At 39.4% G+C, this 18,332-nt stretch overlaps 1 protein-coding gene across 2 annotated transcripts in view; it reads right to left on the bottom strand.

The window, feature by feature from the left end:
- Positions 1-10,867: 10,867 nt before the first annotated feature.
- UBTD2 (ubiquitin domain containing 2) overlaps positions 10,868-18,332 on the bottom strand; it is a 102,490-nt gene continuing 95,025 nt past the window's right edge. For both annotated transcript variants that reach the window (XM_063447357.1, XM_063447358.1), the window contains exon 3: positions 10,868-11,957. In XM_063447357.1, the coding sequence (XP_063303427.1) occupies positions 11,560-11,957 (398 nt within the window). In that variant the 3' untranslated portion in view covers positions 10,868-11,559. The remainder of the gene's footprint in view (positions 11,958-18,332) is intronic.

Raw genomic sequence — 18,332 nt, 5'->3', positions numbered from 1 at the left:
GTTTTATACTTTGCTAATCACTCTCGGGCTCTCTTTTTTTCTGTCTTTCTAGGGGTCTTGCTGTAAAGCCTGGCCAGTTGAAGGACGGGTAATGCTTCATTCTAAGTTACTTACTGTTTGTGGCATGGCCTGCTTTCTGTGAGAGATTATCAGACTAGTGTTACAGTGTCACATATTGGCGATCACCGGACATCTTGTCTTAATTGAGCATGCAACATCTATGTACATAAAGGCTTATAATTTCTGTACGGTTTATGGAATAATTTATAAAATCAAATTAAAGCTAAACGTCACACCGTACCCTTTTGGCATAACCTTTTGTTTCATTTTGAATCCAATTTGCCATCATTCAATACCAAATCATTAAACTTGGGTAAATATCCAAATACTTGTGCTCGAAATTCAATTATGTACATATGCATATTGTTAATTAAAAATGCTTTCGTTAATGTATGATGGAGAAAGTGGGGATAGCTATTTAGGAGTCAAACCAGTCATAACATGACAACATTTAAAGACTCAAATATGCCAAATAAAAAAAAAATAAAAAAAAAATGGGTACATTAGCATGTTCATGGCATTTAGAGGCATACATATGATCTGCGCTGCATTTCAAGCAACAGCTTTTGCCCGTGTGAATTCTAAGCAGTAAAGTACAATTGTATGCTAATTTTCTTAAATTGTGGGATATCCAGATGTCTGACAGAGCACCCACTTCTTCATTTTATGAGTTCAATAATTTTACTTAAAATAAAATGAAAATAGTCTACCACTTTCTAATGCTATCATATACAATGTCTTTGTTCTCCTGTATTACTATGCACTATAAAAATAAAGAATTAAAGGAAAAGAAAATATGAACTATATAGTTTGGTTGATAGGAGAGCAGGGTACCAGGAGTTGTCCTAACAAACTACAGCAAATATAAATTATAAAAAAAACAAAAGAAAAGTATGCAATTTGGGCACCGTTGGTGCTGCACGTGCATATTGTTTTGATGTGTTTGCAAGATTGTAGAGACCGAGCACTTTTAGTTTTTTTTATAATACAATTACAAATGATATTCAATACAAAATCAACAAGTCAATAACGAACAGATCAGATTTTACATTTCTGCTCTTTGCAGAGTTGAATAAGGAACTTGAAAGTACTTTGGCATGAATGGCTAACCTTTGCTATTCCAGCTGTTGTGGACTGTTTCCTTTGATACTCGGACAGCCAAACAGTAGTCTGGTACATCTGGAGTGATAAAGGTTAGGGACTCAGCACTTAAAGTCATGTAGACCTGAATAAATGGCCAACCCAATGTGACACAGGAGAACAGAAATTGGCGTTGGTATATAGGGCACAACAATAAATTGAAATTATTTTTTACAAATGTGGAGTTCAGTCATGCAGAAACCACTAAGAATTGCTATTTGAATACCAAGTATTTTTGTACGTTGGCACACTTGCTTTAAAAGGCTCAGCATCATAAATTGTGCCAATAAAACATCTGTACGCAATTAAACACTTAAATTAGCTTCCCGAAATAATCTAATTATGCAAAGTACAATCATTTCGGTAATTACCTTTCAGCAAAAATTATTTTAAAATGAATAGTTATTTTAGTAAAAGATGAATGGTAGAGAGATTGTCACTCATTTTTGTAACTTTAGTTCATCTTTATTACTAGATATTACTGTGAATATCTAAATATTAAAATAAAAGCGATATGTAAGATAATTTGCTCATTTAACTTTTTACAGTTGAATTGGAAAAAAATCTACTAAAAATGTGCGTTGTCTGTTAATGAAAAGTAGCCTCTAAGCACTCTGGATAAGAGAAATACAAAGAAGGCGATGACACACAACAATGGTTGGTGAGCAGGGCTGATGCAAAGATTTTTACTGCCCTAAATTCAGTCTGATGCCTCTGTCTTTTTTTTACTAGAGTCTAGACTGTTCTCTGCCAGTCTCTCATCCATTTCTCTCCCAACGTCTTTTGCATGCATTTTCTACCCCTGCCTCAGGTTGCGTTTGCCTCTATACCCCAGTCCTCACAAACTTTTGTTAAAGGTACACGCCAAACACCATAACCACTACAGACAGTGGCAGAACTAATATAAAGAGGGCTCCAATGGAAGGCTGAGAATATCTGTTTAAATACCTGACTGGATTTTCTAAATCTCATTGGCCTTGTGTGTGAGATAAGTCTTATATACAAATTGTATTGGTTCCCTCTGTAATGGCACATATGAGCTGGCCTGGAGCACCCCTCTAACACCCCGAGCCGGTGAGAAGCCTGTGATTGGACTGTGCATGGTCCCTGTGACATCAGTGTGAGTGTGGAAGTCAGTATCGGGATCTTTCTTTGCAGGTTATATTGCAAATGGGGCCCGGGGGCAGAGGCGGCACCACCGTTAGGCGATCTAGGCATTCATCTAGGGTGCAGGCCTGCTGGGGGCGCCCACCATGATATTTTCTGGTAAGATCCCCCTGTTTAGGGCCGCAGCGCTGGGCCGCTCCTCCAGGAGTATGGCAGAGCACCTTCTTACCTTGATGACAGGTTCCTGCTCTGCCATCAAATGCTGGTGACCAGAGGAGAGAGGATGGAGCAGGCAGGCAGTGAGGGAGGCTCTTCTTGCAGCCTCTCACTCCTCCCTCGCGCGCCATCTGTGATGCCGGGAGCCAGAATATTACGTCTTTCCGGCCCTGCATACTATACAGCGGGCAGGAGGAGTGAGGAGCTGCCCCACACTGGACCCCAGGGAGGTGAGTGTTTGAGTGTTTGTCAGTGAGTGTGTGTCTGTCTGCCAGTGAGTGTATGTATGTCAGTGTGTGTGTGTGTGTGTCTGTCAGTGAGTGAGTGTAGGTCTGTCAGTGAGTGACTATTTGTCTGTCAGTGAATGCATGTGTCTGTCTGTCATTGAGTGAGTGTATGTCTGTTAGCGAGTGTGTATGTGTGTGTATGTCTGTCAGTAAGCGTGTGTGTGTCTGTTAGTGAACGAGTGTATGCCTTTATATATATATATTTCTAGATACTAGTCCTATCTGTTATATTTTACATGACCTCATACTTTCTGCATGTTATGGAATATTTACTGAAGAGGATTATATTATTATGGTACTGCATATTAAGTTAGTGTAACTTTAAGATCTAGAGCATTCATTTAAATAGACTTCATTGGTATTGTACTTTCTAATCTAATATCTAAACATGTGTTTTGCCTGCTATGTGAATTCAAAACATACTTACTGCATTAGATATGATATCTGATTTTTCCAAGTTATGGAATATTTACCATAGATGAGCGCATTACCATGCTATTAAATAAAAGGTCACTGTATCTTTAAGGCTCTGACTGTTTAGTCGAATAGACTTTGTTTATGTAGTACTTTCTAATTAATTATTGTTGTTTAACTTATTGCATGGATATATGTATGCAGTTTAGCTTGCTGTATTAGACAGGATATTTAACCCTTTTATGCTTTGGAATATCAACTAGAGATGAGTGTATTTCTATGTGATTGTATAATATATTACTGCATCTTTAAATCCTGATCCTATACTTGAGTAGATTCCATGTCTTGTTTTTAAATGTCACTGATACATATGTTTTAACATGTGATTATATTATTTAATTAACTTGATTGGTTCTGGGGTTATTTAAACACTGCTGTTATGCTGTAACCCTTATGCATGATTAAGGCTCTTAGGAGCCGAAACGTTGCACTTATTTTGGTGAGGTGGTGAACCCACAAAAAAATTCACCTTCTATATCCTGGAGTGCTGCCTGTGTTTCTCTTCCAATGAGTGTATGTCTGTCAGTGAGTGTCTGAGTGAGTGTATGTCTGTCAGTGAGTGTATGTGTGTATGTGTGTGTCAGTGAGTGTCTGAGTGAGTGTATGTCTGTCAGTGAGTGTCTGAGTGAGTGTATGTCTGTCAGTGAGTGTATGTGTGTATGTGTGTGTCAGTGAGTGTCTGAGTGAGTGTATGTCTGTCAGTGAGTGTCTGAGTGAGTGTATGTCTGTCAGTGAGTGTCTGAGTGAGTGTATGCCTGTCAGTGAGTGTCTGAGTGTATGTGTGTGTCAGTGAGTGTATGTGTGTGTATGTCAGTGAGTGAGCGACATGAAGGGGAGGCAAAATGGATCTTTGCCCTTGGTGGGGGGCTAATTCACATTTTCACATTACACCGAATAACCTTCTCCCAAAGGGTTGGAGTTACTCTGTAAAGAATAATTGTAGAAGTTTGGCCATATTACATAATATTACATTGTAACAGTTATCAACAGCAGTAGATGAAAATGAAAGAGAAAGTCCATTTAATGTTTCCTGGTAAAATGTATCACTTTGGCGCCCCCTAATGTTAGAAATATGTATTTTGCATTCTTTCCCTCTCCCCTGTAAATCTTTTTAATCTAATGATAATATGCTCAATACCGATTTCCTGTTGCCTCCAGTTTTGTATCTGTTATCATATCACCATTGTTGCAGATATCAGCGATTTTATTAGTGTAGCATGCAGTTCCCTATACTGTAATGCCATAACACTACTTTTTCTATCTTTGTTCGTTACAAAGTAGATTATCCCGGTTCAAATATTTGCTACTCTGTATCCATCAGAGATAGTTTGTTATTTGTACCTTCCAGAGTTTTGTTGCATTCATTGATTTATTATCCTAGCTCTCATATTATTACGATTTATTGCTGTCATATATATATATATATACCCCTTAAAGGTGTATTACCCCTCTTTGTTTTCCATTGTCCATTTGAGCCTCTCTTACCTGGTAGCACCTGGATTAATAATACTATCCTCCCAAGTGTTCTTTTCTGCCTTTCTTATAGGTTTTGGTGAAACCCTATTTTTCCAGTTTGAAGCTACCTTATATTAGCCTTATTCCCTCTCTCTGTGTGTTACATTAGGTACACCAGATCTACTTTTTTAAGCATATATTCCAAACTACTTAATTAAAAATAATATATTATCAGAAGATAATACAAGCTGAGCAAGTGTGAGCGTATGTTAACGGGAACAGTGACAGACGTGCAAAGGTAAACTGTGCTTTCTTTGTTGTATATGTAAAAACAAGAAAACAAAGCAAATTACTCTTTAAAGTTCGAGATCAGCCAAGGACCCTGGGCTGTATAATGAAGACGTTTGTTTTCATTATGTCCTCAGGAATCATAAAAATCTCCAGAAGGACTAACTTTGCAATGAAAATGAGTTATGTAATAAGTGTGTTTGAATTTGCTTACAAGGGTGCATAACCTCATGGAACACAGAATCAATACCATTTTATCTTGTGTGTAATGCTGCATTTTAACTTATAAAGTAGCACAGGAATTAAACGGAAGCACCAGATTTCATGAGGCAGTTTGAATGTTTAGCTCAGGGGTAGGAAGCCTTTTCACTCCAGATGTTGTGGACTTCGGTAGTATATGGCTATAAGATCTCATTCTGGGCTTTCCAGAAAATGTCTCAGTAGCAGCACATTTTTTTTCGAATATTGTCAATAATTCTCATAACATGATTTCAGCACAATTTTGGCTCGAGTTTTGGTATGTGACAATTGATCTTACACATGCTGTGAGGGGGTAGTCATAATAAAATTTTATGTAGATGAGTAGAATATTTGTTTCTTTATGTATCACTGTGAATTTGAGTGTTTGGTTGATGATTATATCTGCAGAGAAATAGATTCTCTCATCTTTCACTTTTACAGAATACATTGAAAAGGATTACGCACACAAAACATCCGTCAGTATAACGTTTATTGAAGCAATGTTAGCTAAAGCTGCTACAGCTGAACGTGTCGTGTGCCTGGTTGCTCTGTTCGCATACTGTCATAGGTGCATGGCTGTATTAAACTCTGAGGCACCGATTCTGGAGTCTGGATTCACTGAGTACAAGCTCCACTTTATGTTTTGTACACTGTGAATTATACTAGCAGTGTAAGGTTACTGAGGCATTCAGCCAGTTACTGGTTCGAGACCCAATATCATTCTAGATCAGTGGTTCTCCACCCAGTCCTCAAGTACCCCCTAACAGTTGTTTTTAAGTGGGGGGGAGTGGGGGAATCCCTATAACAGGCACAACAGGGTAATCCATAAATCCTTGACTGGTAGGGGGTACTTGAGTACTGGGTTGAGAACCCCAGAACAGCAAACATATGTGTTTACCTTGCAACTGAGGCATCGCTTAAAGGCCACTCCACACCTTCGAAGCACTCCAGTTTGTTGAAGCACTTTATTGGTGAGGATTATCCTATGTTAACCTGAGCATAGAAAAGTGCTGATTTGTACGAGAAACTAGCACTTTTATAATTAGACAGCCAAGGAGGTCTGCTTCCTCCTTCCATTACATCCTCTGAACTGACGGAAACGGCAGGTGCGCTATACTTGAGCAACAACTTCATTCAATAGTTTTTTGTTTGTTTTTTGGTGCCTGGAGTGTTCCTTTAATAATCTCATCTGGAGAGGTGTGTCAGCAGCATGGAGATGGAAGGTAAGGAAAATGCTTTATTTTATTGCAAATGAGTGAGGAGGCACCTAAATAGTATGTAGGATACTACAGTATTAGGAGTACATGTTTGGATTGCTAATGTTATAGTGTTCCCTTAAATCAAGCATGTCAAACACGCGTCCCACAACGGACATCTTTGCGGCCCGGTGAGCAGCGAGTACATGCTTAGTGTTAAAGCAGAGTAGGCACCTGCTCTCCCCAAATTACCCGGCTGGGGAAAAGGTCGCTAGAGGAGCTCAGTCTTCCTGCTCCTCACTGCTCCCTTGCGCACGCCGTCTGTAGTGATGCCGAGTGCCGGAATATGACGTCATATTCCGGCACCACAAAACTGCACGCGATGGAGCAGGAAGGAGAACTCCAGATAGAAGATTCCCTGGACAACAGGGAATGATGTGAGTGTGTGCAGGAATGTGTAAATGTGTGTGTCTGTCAGTGAGTGAGTGAGTGAGTACCTGGAGGTGCACGGAGGTATGCAACACCACGTCACATTCCGACAGGACATTGACATGCTCCACCTTCACAGGGTTTTCAAGAAGTAGCAGGAGGATCTGCTTTGGCACAGGTTGCGGACGGCGCCATTTGGGGTATACCAGAGGCCGGACTCCGGATTCGCATACTGGCAGCGGCAATGTGAGTGGAGTCTGCTTGTTGGCTAGAGGGGGAGGACTGGAGTTTAGTATATGGGGGGAACTGGGATTTAGTAGAAGGGGTGCTGTGTTTTTTTTTTATACTGTATTTTTCAAAATAAACCTACCGGTATGTTTCTTTGAAAATGTAAGTTTTTTTTTGCGGCCCACATAAACTTAAACCTTGTTTATTTGGCCAATGGTAGACTTTAAATTTGACATGCTTGCCTTAAATGGACTTACTGTAAAAAGATAAAGATAAACTAAAACTCACCATTTAAACTCTCATGTGAGGGGATCGATAAACAATCATCCTTATAATTTACACTCGATGGACCATAACCACTTTAGCTCACTGTAGTGGTTATAGTGCCAGGGGTGTTCCAACTACACTCACTGTCTCCATTATGAACGTCGGAGAGCTGAAAGTTCTTAAGCAGGAATAGTGCAGGGTTTAGCTTGATGGCTCAGAGCTTCGGTTGATGTGTACTCTATGATCATCTGTTGGTGAGCGGTGGTACACTCATAATTTACAGGGGACACCATACAGCAAGCAGGTTGGTTTTCTGGACTTTTTTTTGGTAATCTAGGATACATTAAATCTGTAATACTTACATGTGTCTATTGTGGTGTGGTTGTTCTGTCCTGTGCATCATTGTTATACACATACACACATATATCTCTAGTAAAGGCAGTATATCTCTCTGTCACCTGTAGGAACAGTGAAGTGTGCACATATTCATCACAATTTACAACTATCCAGCTCAGAGAAAGGTTGAAGAATACGTGAGCTGCTAGGAAGCTGGTTTGCACAACATACGCAGGCAGTGTAATACAAGAACCTGTACAGTGAAATGAGGAAGTTGCTTCCCCAAATTATCCCAAGGGGATTGTAGTCTGTGTGCTTTACATGTAGCTAGGGAATTAAGTTTACAAGGAAAGAGCCCAAGCAACCAAACCACTTAAATAACTAGTTATCGTGCTTAGAGTGTCCCTTTAAGAAATCTCCTTTGTTAACACAGATCCAAAACATTGATCCATAACACTGCAAACACTGTCAAAACATACCACTCATAGCATCATAGAGGTGTTACCTGTGGCATATAATCTATAGCTTAAACAAGAATGTGTTTCTACTGCAATAATTTGTGTATTCACAATACAAAAACATAATTTTCACTTTCTCTGTATTTAGTCTTCCATCCTCATAGTATATTATTTTACATGGTTTGGTTACCCAGAATAATGTTCTAAAAACCTTAACCAGAAATATAGGTTTGATGTTTCTTGCAATTATTTTCTCAAATTCATGCCCTAGTTGCATACTCATATATTGCACAGCAAACGGAAACTAATCTTAAAGGGAATCTCCAGTGCCAGGAAAACGATCAGTTTTCCTGGCACTGGAGGGTCCCTCTCCCTCCCACCCACCAATCCCCGGTAAAAACCCCTTCAGTCACTTACCTGAGGCAGCGGCGATGTCCCTCGCCGCTGTCTCCTCCTCCGCGCCGCTCCTCCTCTGCATTGCGTCAGCCGGTGGGCGAGACTGATCCCGCCCACCGGCCGAGGAGACCTAATGCGCATGCGCGGCAATGCCACGCATGCGCATTAGGTCTTCCCATAGGAAAGCATTGAAAACGATTTTCAATGCTTTCCTATGGGGAAATGAGCGACGCTGGAGGTCCTCACACAGCGTGAGGACGTCCAGCGACGCTCTAACACAGGTTTCCTGTGCTAGGAACCAGGAAGTGACCTCTAGTGGCTGTCTACTGGAGTTAACCCTGCAAGGTAATTATTGCAGTTTATAAAAAAAACTGCAATAATTACACTTGCAGGGTTAGGAGTAGTGGGAGTTGGCACCCAGACCACTCCAATGGGCAGAAGTGGTCTGGGTGCCTGAAGTGTCCCTTTAAGTTTCCATTGCGTGTAAAACATACTCGGAATGATGGTCGACTGTTGCCTCTGCTTCTCCCTTAGTCCATTGCCTGTATTCTATTTCAGTTTCTATATGAACAAAGACTCTCCCATATACAAGCAAACACCAACAGAATTGTTTGTAGAATAGTTTTTTTGGTTTGTTTTGTTTTTAAGAGTAAAACAAAATAAGAGCAAAATCACACATGGTTTATTGCTATAATGGTGCAAGACCAAACATTTTGGAAGGGGCAGCTACTTTGTATAATATACCTTCACTTTGTGGGGCCTAGTAACCAAGTTGCAAGAAAAAAAAATTAAATAAAAACAAAATGACAATCTGAATTTTAAGCTAAAGAAAACACATATGGCTCCCTCTAGTGGGGATTAAAAGTGATTACATTGACCACAAGTAAATTTTTCTACTCCCCAAAAGCAATTTGCATCAGAGATGTCATGGAAGTACAGAAAGCAATATGTGTGGACTTACGGAAACAAAAAAAAACATAAAATGAAAAAAAAAAAAAGGTATACAGACATGATGAAAAGGATGGAATTGCAGCTGGGTTTAGCAACGTATTGTCATCATGTGTGGGGGGGGGGGGGGGGGGGGGGGGGGGGAACACAAGTTCTTATGCTCTCAAAATTGTGCCATCAGTGGAATGTTTTCTTTTTATACAGGACAAGAGATGAACATTAAAATGGCCATCAGTGTAGAAAAGACAATGATTTAAAATCTGTGCCAGGGTAAGCAATTCCGGCACTTTGGGTGTTGTGACAAACATATGACTTGATGTGAGAATATGCAAGAAGCAACAGAGGTTGCTGGTGCATGCTGGGAGACAGTTTCACAATCACAGCATGGTAAAGATATAGCTTCCACCACCTGCAAAGCTAGATATCACAAGAACATGCTGTGAAATGAGTCTGCAACATGGACTGTGGGAGCTCCAAGATGGTCTGTGACAGCTGGAGTGCCAGGACATGCTAGATCAGGGACAGGCAGCCTTCAGCTCTCCAAATGTTGCAAACTACATTTCCTCTGATGCTTTGTCAGCATTATGGCTGTAAGTGCATTAGGGAGATGTAGTCCACAACATCTGGAGAGCAGAAGGATGCTGTGCTAGGTCATTAATCAAAGTGTTGAAAGTTCCAATCGCATCATACATGTCATTACATTATAGATATAAGTTATAGGAATAGATCTTAACATATTTCCTATGTAAATTATTTTTTAGAATGTATCTAGGGATGACATTTCAGACCATATTTATCAAAGAAGCTCTGAAGCAAATAAGGGCCAAAGTGATATATTTGGGACAGGCACCATATGATGCATTGAAATGTCCCTGAATTCCTATACATTTTTGCATTTTATCCCCAAAATTTTGCAGATATGCAATGATTATGGTCTCAGATGTCATTATTATCCACATCAATTTAAGGAGAGTTTATTTGTGAAACCAGGTGCCACGGAGATCTACATTTTAAGATAAAATAATCCAAATTGACTATTTCTCCAGCTTGGCTATTTTGGCGGAACATTTGCAGTTCCTTTTATCAATTCTCCAAAATGTCTGGTTTCGTAAATAAGCCCCCAAGATTATTAACTGATCAGTTATGCTGATACAGGTACATACACAAATGATCCCATCCATTCTAGGCCATAGACACCAGACATTCAAGTAATATTTTGGCCTACTGATTATAGTAATCCACTAAGAAGATCTGTCTATCTAAAGCTATGCAATATCCAACTGGTGGACTTACTGAAGCAAACACAAAATAAATTAAACAATACAGAATTATGGAGATCTCAATGAAAAGATTATAAACAGAAGCTCCCTAAAACTAATCTTATTGGATAAATGTAATAATATGACTTACTACCGGTGAGGACTTAACCTGCAAGTTACCATTGATTGCACAGTAACATGTAATGTATTTTCTCTATAAATACAAGTGCCACTGTCTCAGTTTCAGCAGCTTGGCTGGGTCAAGGCATCAGTGCAAATCACAATGTAGCAGCTGCTAAATATCATTTATACGTGTCCGGGAAAGAGATGTGTGTGGTGTATTCATAAAAATTAACAAAAATTTTGCTTTTTTTAAACTTTCTTTTTTTTTGTTTTTAAAAGTGCAATGCTAGATACTTCACGTACAGTTCAAACCTTTAAGAACAGTTTAAAAAAATGTAATTTTTTTCCCTGATGTTATAAAAAGTCTCTTGTTGTAATATTAAGAAACAGGACTAAATTTCTACCCTCCCCCAGACCTCAAAGGAAGGCCCGGCTCTTCCTTTTCGGTTACATGTATGTTTTTTTTGAACCCGCCATTTAAGTCTTTTGCTGCCAAAGTGGCCTGCAACGAAGGTTCAACTTTAAATTGTAGTGGAAATAATTAAAAAAGAAAAAAGTTACAGGCTGAGTACAAACATATCAAGGAGTGATTAAAGTAGAGAAAGAGGACGGTTGTGCGTGTCTTTTTTTTTTTTCCTTCTTTTTGAGATGATCAATTTTCCACTGGTGTTGGATTCGGAACAGGTTGGCTCACTATGACTTGTACTACATAGTCCCGTGGGATCTTCAGTTCTTCCAGCCTCATTTTGTCTGTCAGCGGCCTTCCCGAAAAGAACCAGCGCTGGCTAGCGGGCTCCACCCCTTCTGCTGTGTGGAGACGCCGTTTCATGTAATACACTGTGTCCGTGCTACGCACCATAAGTCTAAGATCCTTGCCCGTGGAAAGGCGTAGGCGTAGCTGGCATTCATGGCCAGAATTTGGAGGGGGTTCAGGGATGTCCAGAGTCTCTGTGTCGCTCTTCTCCTCTATCATATTGATTGGAGGGGCAAGGCAGTAAACGGGAAGCTGGTACCGATTTCCCAGTTCATCGTAACACTCTGTAAGGGCACCTTGGAGAGAAAGGAGATAGAAAGAGTTAGATGTATTAGACTATTAGTGTTGGTTTGAATGCAGTAAATTACTTTAACGCTCTTGATTTACACTGAAAAAAGATAGCAAGTGTGCTTAAAGGGACACTATAAGCACCCAGACCTTTTCATTTCATTGAAGTGGTCTGGGTGCAGTGACTCTGTCCCCTTAACCCTGCAATGTAAAACATTGCAATTTTAGAGAAACTGCAATATTTACATTGCAGGGTTAAGTTTGTCTCTAGTGGCTGTCTACCAGACAACCACTAGAAGAGCTTCTTGCAATTTCACAGTTTAAAGGACCACCATAGGGTCAGGAACACAAACATGTATTGCTGACCCTATAGTGTTAAACACACCATCTAGCCCCCCCTGAATATACTCAAATCTTACTTTTATTCCAGTGTGCGGCTACTGTCTCTGCCCCTGATCTGCCTGCCTGCCTGATTCTCTCATAGGAAAGCATCAGATTGTCTGAGACTTTCAAGGAGGCAGATCAGGGGCAGAGCCAGCACAAGCCAAACACAGCCCTGGCCAACTAACATCTCCTCATAGAGATGCATTGAATCCATGCATCTCTATGAGGAAAGTTCAGTGTCTCCATGCAGAAGGAGGAGATACTGAATGTCAGTGCTGCACACTGTGGTAGCCATCTGAGAAGTGGCCACTTCAGGTGTCCCTAGGCTGTAATGTAAACACTGCCTTTTCTCTAAAAAGTCAGTGTTTACTGCAAAACGCCTGCAAGGAATGATTCTACTCACCACAACAAATACAAAAAGCTGTAGTTGGTCTAGTGACTATAATCAGCGGCCGTCCGTTTAACATAGTGAAATGACTCTGGACATCCTCAAGCTGTGCATGAGGACGTCCAACGTCTTTAAAAAAACCCATAGAAAAGCATTGTTTTCCTTTGGGGGAGGCCTAATGCATGCGCTACAGTCGCTGTGCATGAGCATTAGGTTCCTGCATTACGTCTGACGAGGAGGAGCCCAACCCAGCTCCAAAAGGACATTTGCACTGGAATCGGGTAAATGAAAAAAACAAAACGTTTTTAATCATTTCATGTGGAGGTGGGGGAGAGCAGAGAGATACTATAGTGTTAGGAATACAGTTTTGCATTCTTAACACTATAGTGTTCCTTTAATAACTGCATACAGATTAGTTAAACAGCTGCATATTTTGCAATTTCCTGTCCCTTCCGGTTTCATTCGAAAACTGTTAATTCATTAGAAAACAGCAGTAGTTCTGCAACACCGTATCAATTTACACAGAATAAATATTTGCAATAAGTTCTGCAATGGGATGTTTTTCTTCATACAAATTTGAAAGCAATCACACCCTCAATCCAACATCATTTCATTGTAGTGCCCCCTTAACTAGACTTTCAACAAAAATTGAAAAAAAGTGTGAGCCTGCCAATCTATCGATCCTTAAAAAAAACTATTTGAATCAGATTTCTCTTGATGCCAAAGCCAGACAAATACACATTATTTGAGTCAAACCACCAATAAGTTATATCTACTCCTAATTATCAAGCACAGAATTTGGAGTAGGGCACACATGGTCAACAAATACGGTGACCCTTTTTGCTGCCCAAGACAAACCATAGCAGCTAGATGTTATAAAACACATATTGGAGTTATTTATAACAAATGTTGTGTTCACCACATATTAGGTTTTTATTTATGTATTTATTCCCTGATTTACAGCAAAATATTTCTTCTGGCATTTTATTTTCCTGTTCAATTCTGGTTCACAAAGTTTATAAAAAATAAATTTAAAAAAGTGCAATAGCGCGCTTTTCTGTTTCTGACAATTTTTTTTTTCGCCAGTGTGAGATTGTCAGTTTTCTGTAACCAGTACGCTACTTTCACGGTCTAACTCTTTGCTTAATGTGCACAAATCTTTCCAACTGAAAATTTGTTTTTCTTAGTAATATTATTAATTTGTCTTATTTTGTGAATGTAATCAAAGGTAAAATTAGAAATAGAAAAAATAAATAAAAAAAGAAGAGGACCACAAAAATGCAAAATTGCAATAAAAAGAGGTAGAAAGACTAGTTATTTGGTATACTATAATCAAATTAAAGGAGCATTCTGGTCACCATAACAAATGAAAATGCTATGATGCCAGGAGGCCCCTTTCCTTTAAGGGGTTAAACCTCTCTCAAACGGTTTAACCCCAAAGACTTCCTCGGGCTCCAGAACCCCAGGTGGCTCAGTGGTATTCGGCTTCTGAAACGGAGTGTCAGGAAATGCAGATTGTATAAAGGTTGGTGTAACATGTTTAGACTTAAAAAAGGTGCACGTGCACAAAGCTGGCGCAAACATGAAAGTGAGAACGACAAGCCCTCCTTTAGCGTATGTGGATATGGAGGTTGAATTTGCTATATATGCTGGTTTTAGATTTGACAGCAATAGTGTATGCAATTTGTGTAATTTTACATAATTTATTAGATATAGCATTAGTTTAACTGTCACATTGTTTTCCTTTGAGCATAAATTGTTGCAGTTCTGTAATTCACGTGCTGAAAGTAGTTATTCAATAAATATTTTCAAATTTACAAAACTAATTGTAAAAGTGTTTGAATCTATGGATATATACATTTTATGACATGTATAATGATAACTGGATGTCTCATACTATGCATGCCTGAAAAACTGGACCATCCACAAAACCTTCTAGACAAGTGCCCTTCAAATCTGTCCTTGGGGAAATTAGCACAGGTGATTTAATTAAAGGGTTACTCCAAGCCTGCTACTGTGGTTTGATGCCAGGAATACCCTGGTAATGGGGCAAACCATTTATTAACAGTTTGTCAGCTTACTAAATCCCTGCTGGGCTCCTGATCTGCTCTCATTGCTGGTGATGAGCACCCTCCTTCTGCAGAGGCTGGAAGCCGATGCTTTGGCTATTCATTGGCTGAGAGCACAGAAGCCAGCTCGGAACTCAAGTTCTGGCCTGGCTGATGACATCCCATGATGCGGCCATGGGGTTTAAACTCTATTTGAATCATTTCACAGAGAAACGCTGCACATACAAATTATTACAGGCACCATGGCCACTTTAAGTCACTTAAGTGGTCATGATAGTGCTTGGATAACCCCGTTAATGTCTCATTGGTTTTAAATACACTAAAACACAGGTACAGATATAGCCAAAATTTTGGTTTATTGGCTAATCCGAAGGACAAGAACAATGCTAGACAATTGGTACAGTATTTCACACATTGTAACGTGTGTCATAATTTCATTTACTCAGAATGCAAAAGGTAAACATTTGAAAACGCGGATACGTCAGCATATCATGGTAACCGTTGCTAAATAGTTATAGGGAAACATATTTCCCTTTTTTTCCCCCAGATAATCATGGTGAGAAGCCTCACTTAGATTAGGGCTGGCAAGTGAACTGAAAATGTACACAAGTTCTTGTCTATAGTTTGGCTTGCAAGAGAACTGCCAAATGAAGTCTGGCCTGCAGATGGCGCACAAGAACTTAAATGTGAATTTCTATTCTGGATAATGAGTCAAGTACTTTCCAGAGCTCTTTTACGGTTATTCTGCACATGTTTCTCAGCTGGTCCTCATTAAAAATGTAAGCGTATTTCTCCTTTATGTTACTGGTGTCAGCTGGCACTGCTTCATGCTGTCTGAGCATGACATGCAGATATGCTGGTGATTGGTTTGCGGTTATTTATCCATCTTCATTGCATGTTCGACGACCTCATTCTGCAAAACAGTAATTGGTACTAAATGATGGGGATTTTTGTGATGTTTTCCCTGAGCGTCCGGGATAGGAAACTCATCCACATGCAGGCCAGAGGACAGCTATTACTATATTGCAGAGTACTCTCCTTAAAGCCACATGTCACTGCACTTAAAAGTATTTTGATCTAAACATACTAAGTGATCAAACGCCTCTAGAGACCAGACAACAAGCGGCCGCGGCCTACCGAAAGCCTGATGGAATGCAATCAAGAACAGTAAAGGTCTTATACATCTTCACAAATCCATGTCTGGGATGGAAAATATTTGAGCCTCTCAAGCATCATAAGGATCACTTCCATCTATCACACAATTTAAAACATAGATACACTATTTTTTAATGGTACAAACTTAATGGTAAACAGCAAAGATACTACAGTTTAATGCAGTGGTTTTCGTGCAAAATGTGTGTCCCTGCCGGAGATCACTTCAATGTTGAACTGTATTTTTGTATTTCTAATGCTAGAATAACGTTTATTTAAAAAAAAAAAAATTTTTTTTTATAATAATAATAAAAAACATGATTTACAAACATAATAAATAAAAATCTATCTTAAATCGTATAATATGCTATCCAAAACTGTTGCATAAGCGTTGGCTGGGAGGTAAATGGGGCACAGTGTAGACAACTGAGCCATGCGTTATGGCATGAACCTCAAAATGGTGTCCAGAGAACCAGGCCAGCCCACTGAGGGCTCGAGCATGCAAAGAGCACTGTTTCAGAGATCCCTGCAGGGTTCTAGAGATTTTACTAATTATATTTTGGGAAATCTGCCTGACAACCCAGACAGTCCCCCTGCAGGCAATCTGTCAATCATGCCGATCTGAGTCATGTGATTGTGGTGCCATCACATGATGCAGATGGGCAGGATTGTCAGGCAGTACCCCCGATAGTCTTTGCTGTCAGAAGGTAAGTATGCCGTCTGCCAGGAGAGCCCGATCATTAGGGTGTACTAGGCCTAATACTTTATTAAATAATACTATTTTTGTATATCAAATACTTGCTCTGCTTGGGTTGTAATTTAATATTTATTTGATAGTGTGGTTTACCACGCACTAACTAGTAAAGACCGCTAGACTAATGAAGATCTATAGAGATTAAAATAATCTCACTGTGTTTTGAGGAGTAAAAAATGTGCGTTCTACATGCGCACATTGAGGAAGGACGTGCCTGTCATTGGCAGACTTATGGTGCAGCATTCTGCAAAACATTTATTTTATGTAAAAACAATAAAGATTTGAGCATGCAAAAAATACAGCATATTAATAAAGCCAAAACATCAAATACATTAAAATAATATTGGTGCTGGGATTGTCCCTTTAAGCTAAAGTTGTTTTCATGCCTCCAGCATCCCTTCCAGTAAACAAATAGAGTATTTATTTTTGCAAACCCTTAGCTTGTTGGGCAATGTGTACATAAAAAGTACAAACTTATATTTAGAGATATGTTTATCTAGCTTCATTAACATTATTTCCACTCTCTACAAAATAAATACATTCTGAATTCAATACATTGTTAAAAATAATACACTAAACACTAACTACAGGTCTGATTTTCTGGAAATTGCTAAATCGTTTCCATTAACTGGAAACAAAGAAAGAAGTCTGATCAGATCGCGTGGGAATATAAAGCTACAGTCAGTTCAATTCTGGGACTCAATGTTATTTTAATGAGGACAGCAGAGGTGCTATCGGGTTTGTAATTCACAGCTTAATCAAATTGACTCCACCTACATAGCTGCCAGGTTGAGTTAGTATTTATATTCTTCCTGTAAGCCCAGAAGAATTCTGCCTGCCATCCATAGTCAAATTAGTTAGGACTGTGCAGAATACAATGCATCGGTGAATGTAACATCTCCCTAGGGGTCGTTCTTTTCAAGAACAATTCACACCACTTATAAGATTACCAGCTTTGGATCTAATAAATGGTTCTACGAAGGACTATGAACAGTGTGATTTTATTTTTCCAGTTTGATGAGCTTCTGTGACTAAGGCCTATACTAATACAAGCTTCTAAAATGCATTTGCACAGTTCTGCACACAATTATGAAATAGAAATGTCATGACATAATCATCTGCCGGCTTTTGATAGCGATGTGGATAAATGCTATCTTACTTTGTATAAGTGTCATCCCCCCTCCCCCCCCCCCCCCCATAGCGTCCAATAAAACACAGGTTACTTATAGCCGAGCTAAACAAGAGATCACTGATTTAGCCTTCTATGGAGAGGTGCATGCGCAAATCCTGGCTACACGGACTCCACTGACTCTGTATTAGGAAATGATGCCTTCCTGTAGGACAAATAGGACGAGCGTGATCTCTCTCCTCATTAACAGGAAACTGGAAAAATTTGCAGCCAGTAAATTGAGCTACATAAAAACAATTCTACTGTATTTGGGTACCATGCCAATGCTCGTTAAGCACTTAAAGTCATCTTCCCAGACAGTATCAGAATAAAAACTATAGTGTGTATTCACCAAACTAAGAATTGTGCGAAACTGGTAAGAGAATTAAACATTTTGGGGCACAATTTCTCCAAAAGTTCTATTTCGGTGGCTGATTTCCAAGTGTTTTGGCCATCGTACTCAAGGAA

Source organism: Pelobates fuscus, chromosome 3 (assembly GCF_036172605.1).
Source record: "Pelobates fuscus isolate aPelFus1 chromosome 3, aPelFus1.pri, whole genome shotgun sequence".
Classification (NCBI taxonomy): domain Eukaryota; kingdom Metazoa; phylum Chordata; class Amphibia; order Anura; family Pelobatidae; genus Pelobates; species Pelobates fuscus.
The sequence above is the reverse complement of the archived record's forward strand: the minus strand, read 5'-3'. Positions and strand labels throughout refer to the sequence as shown.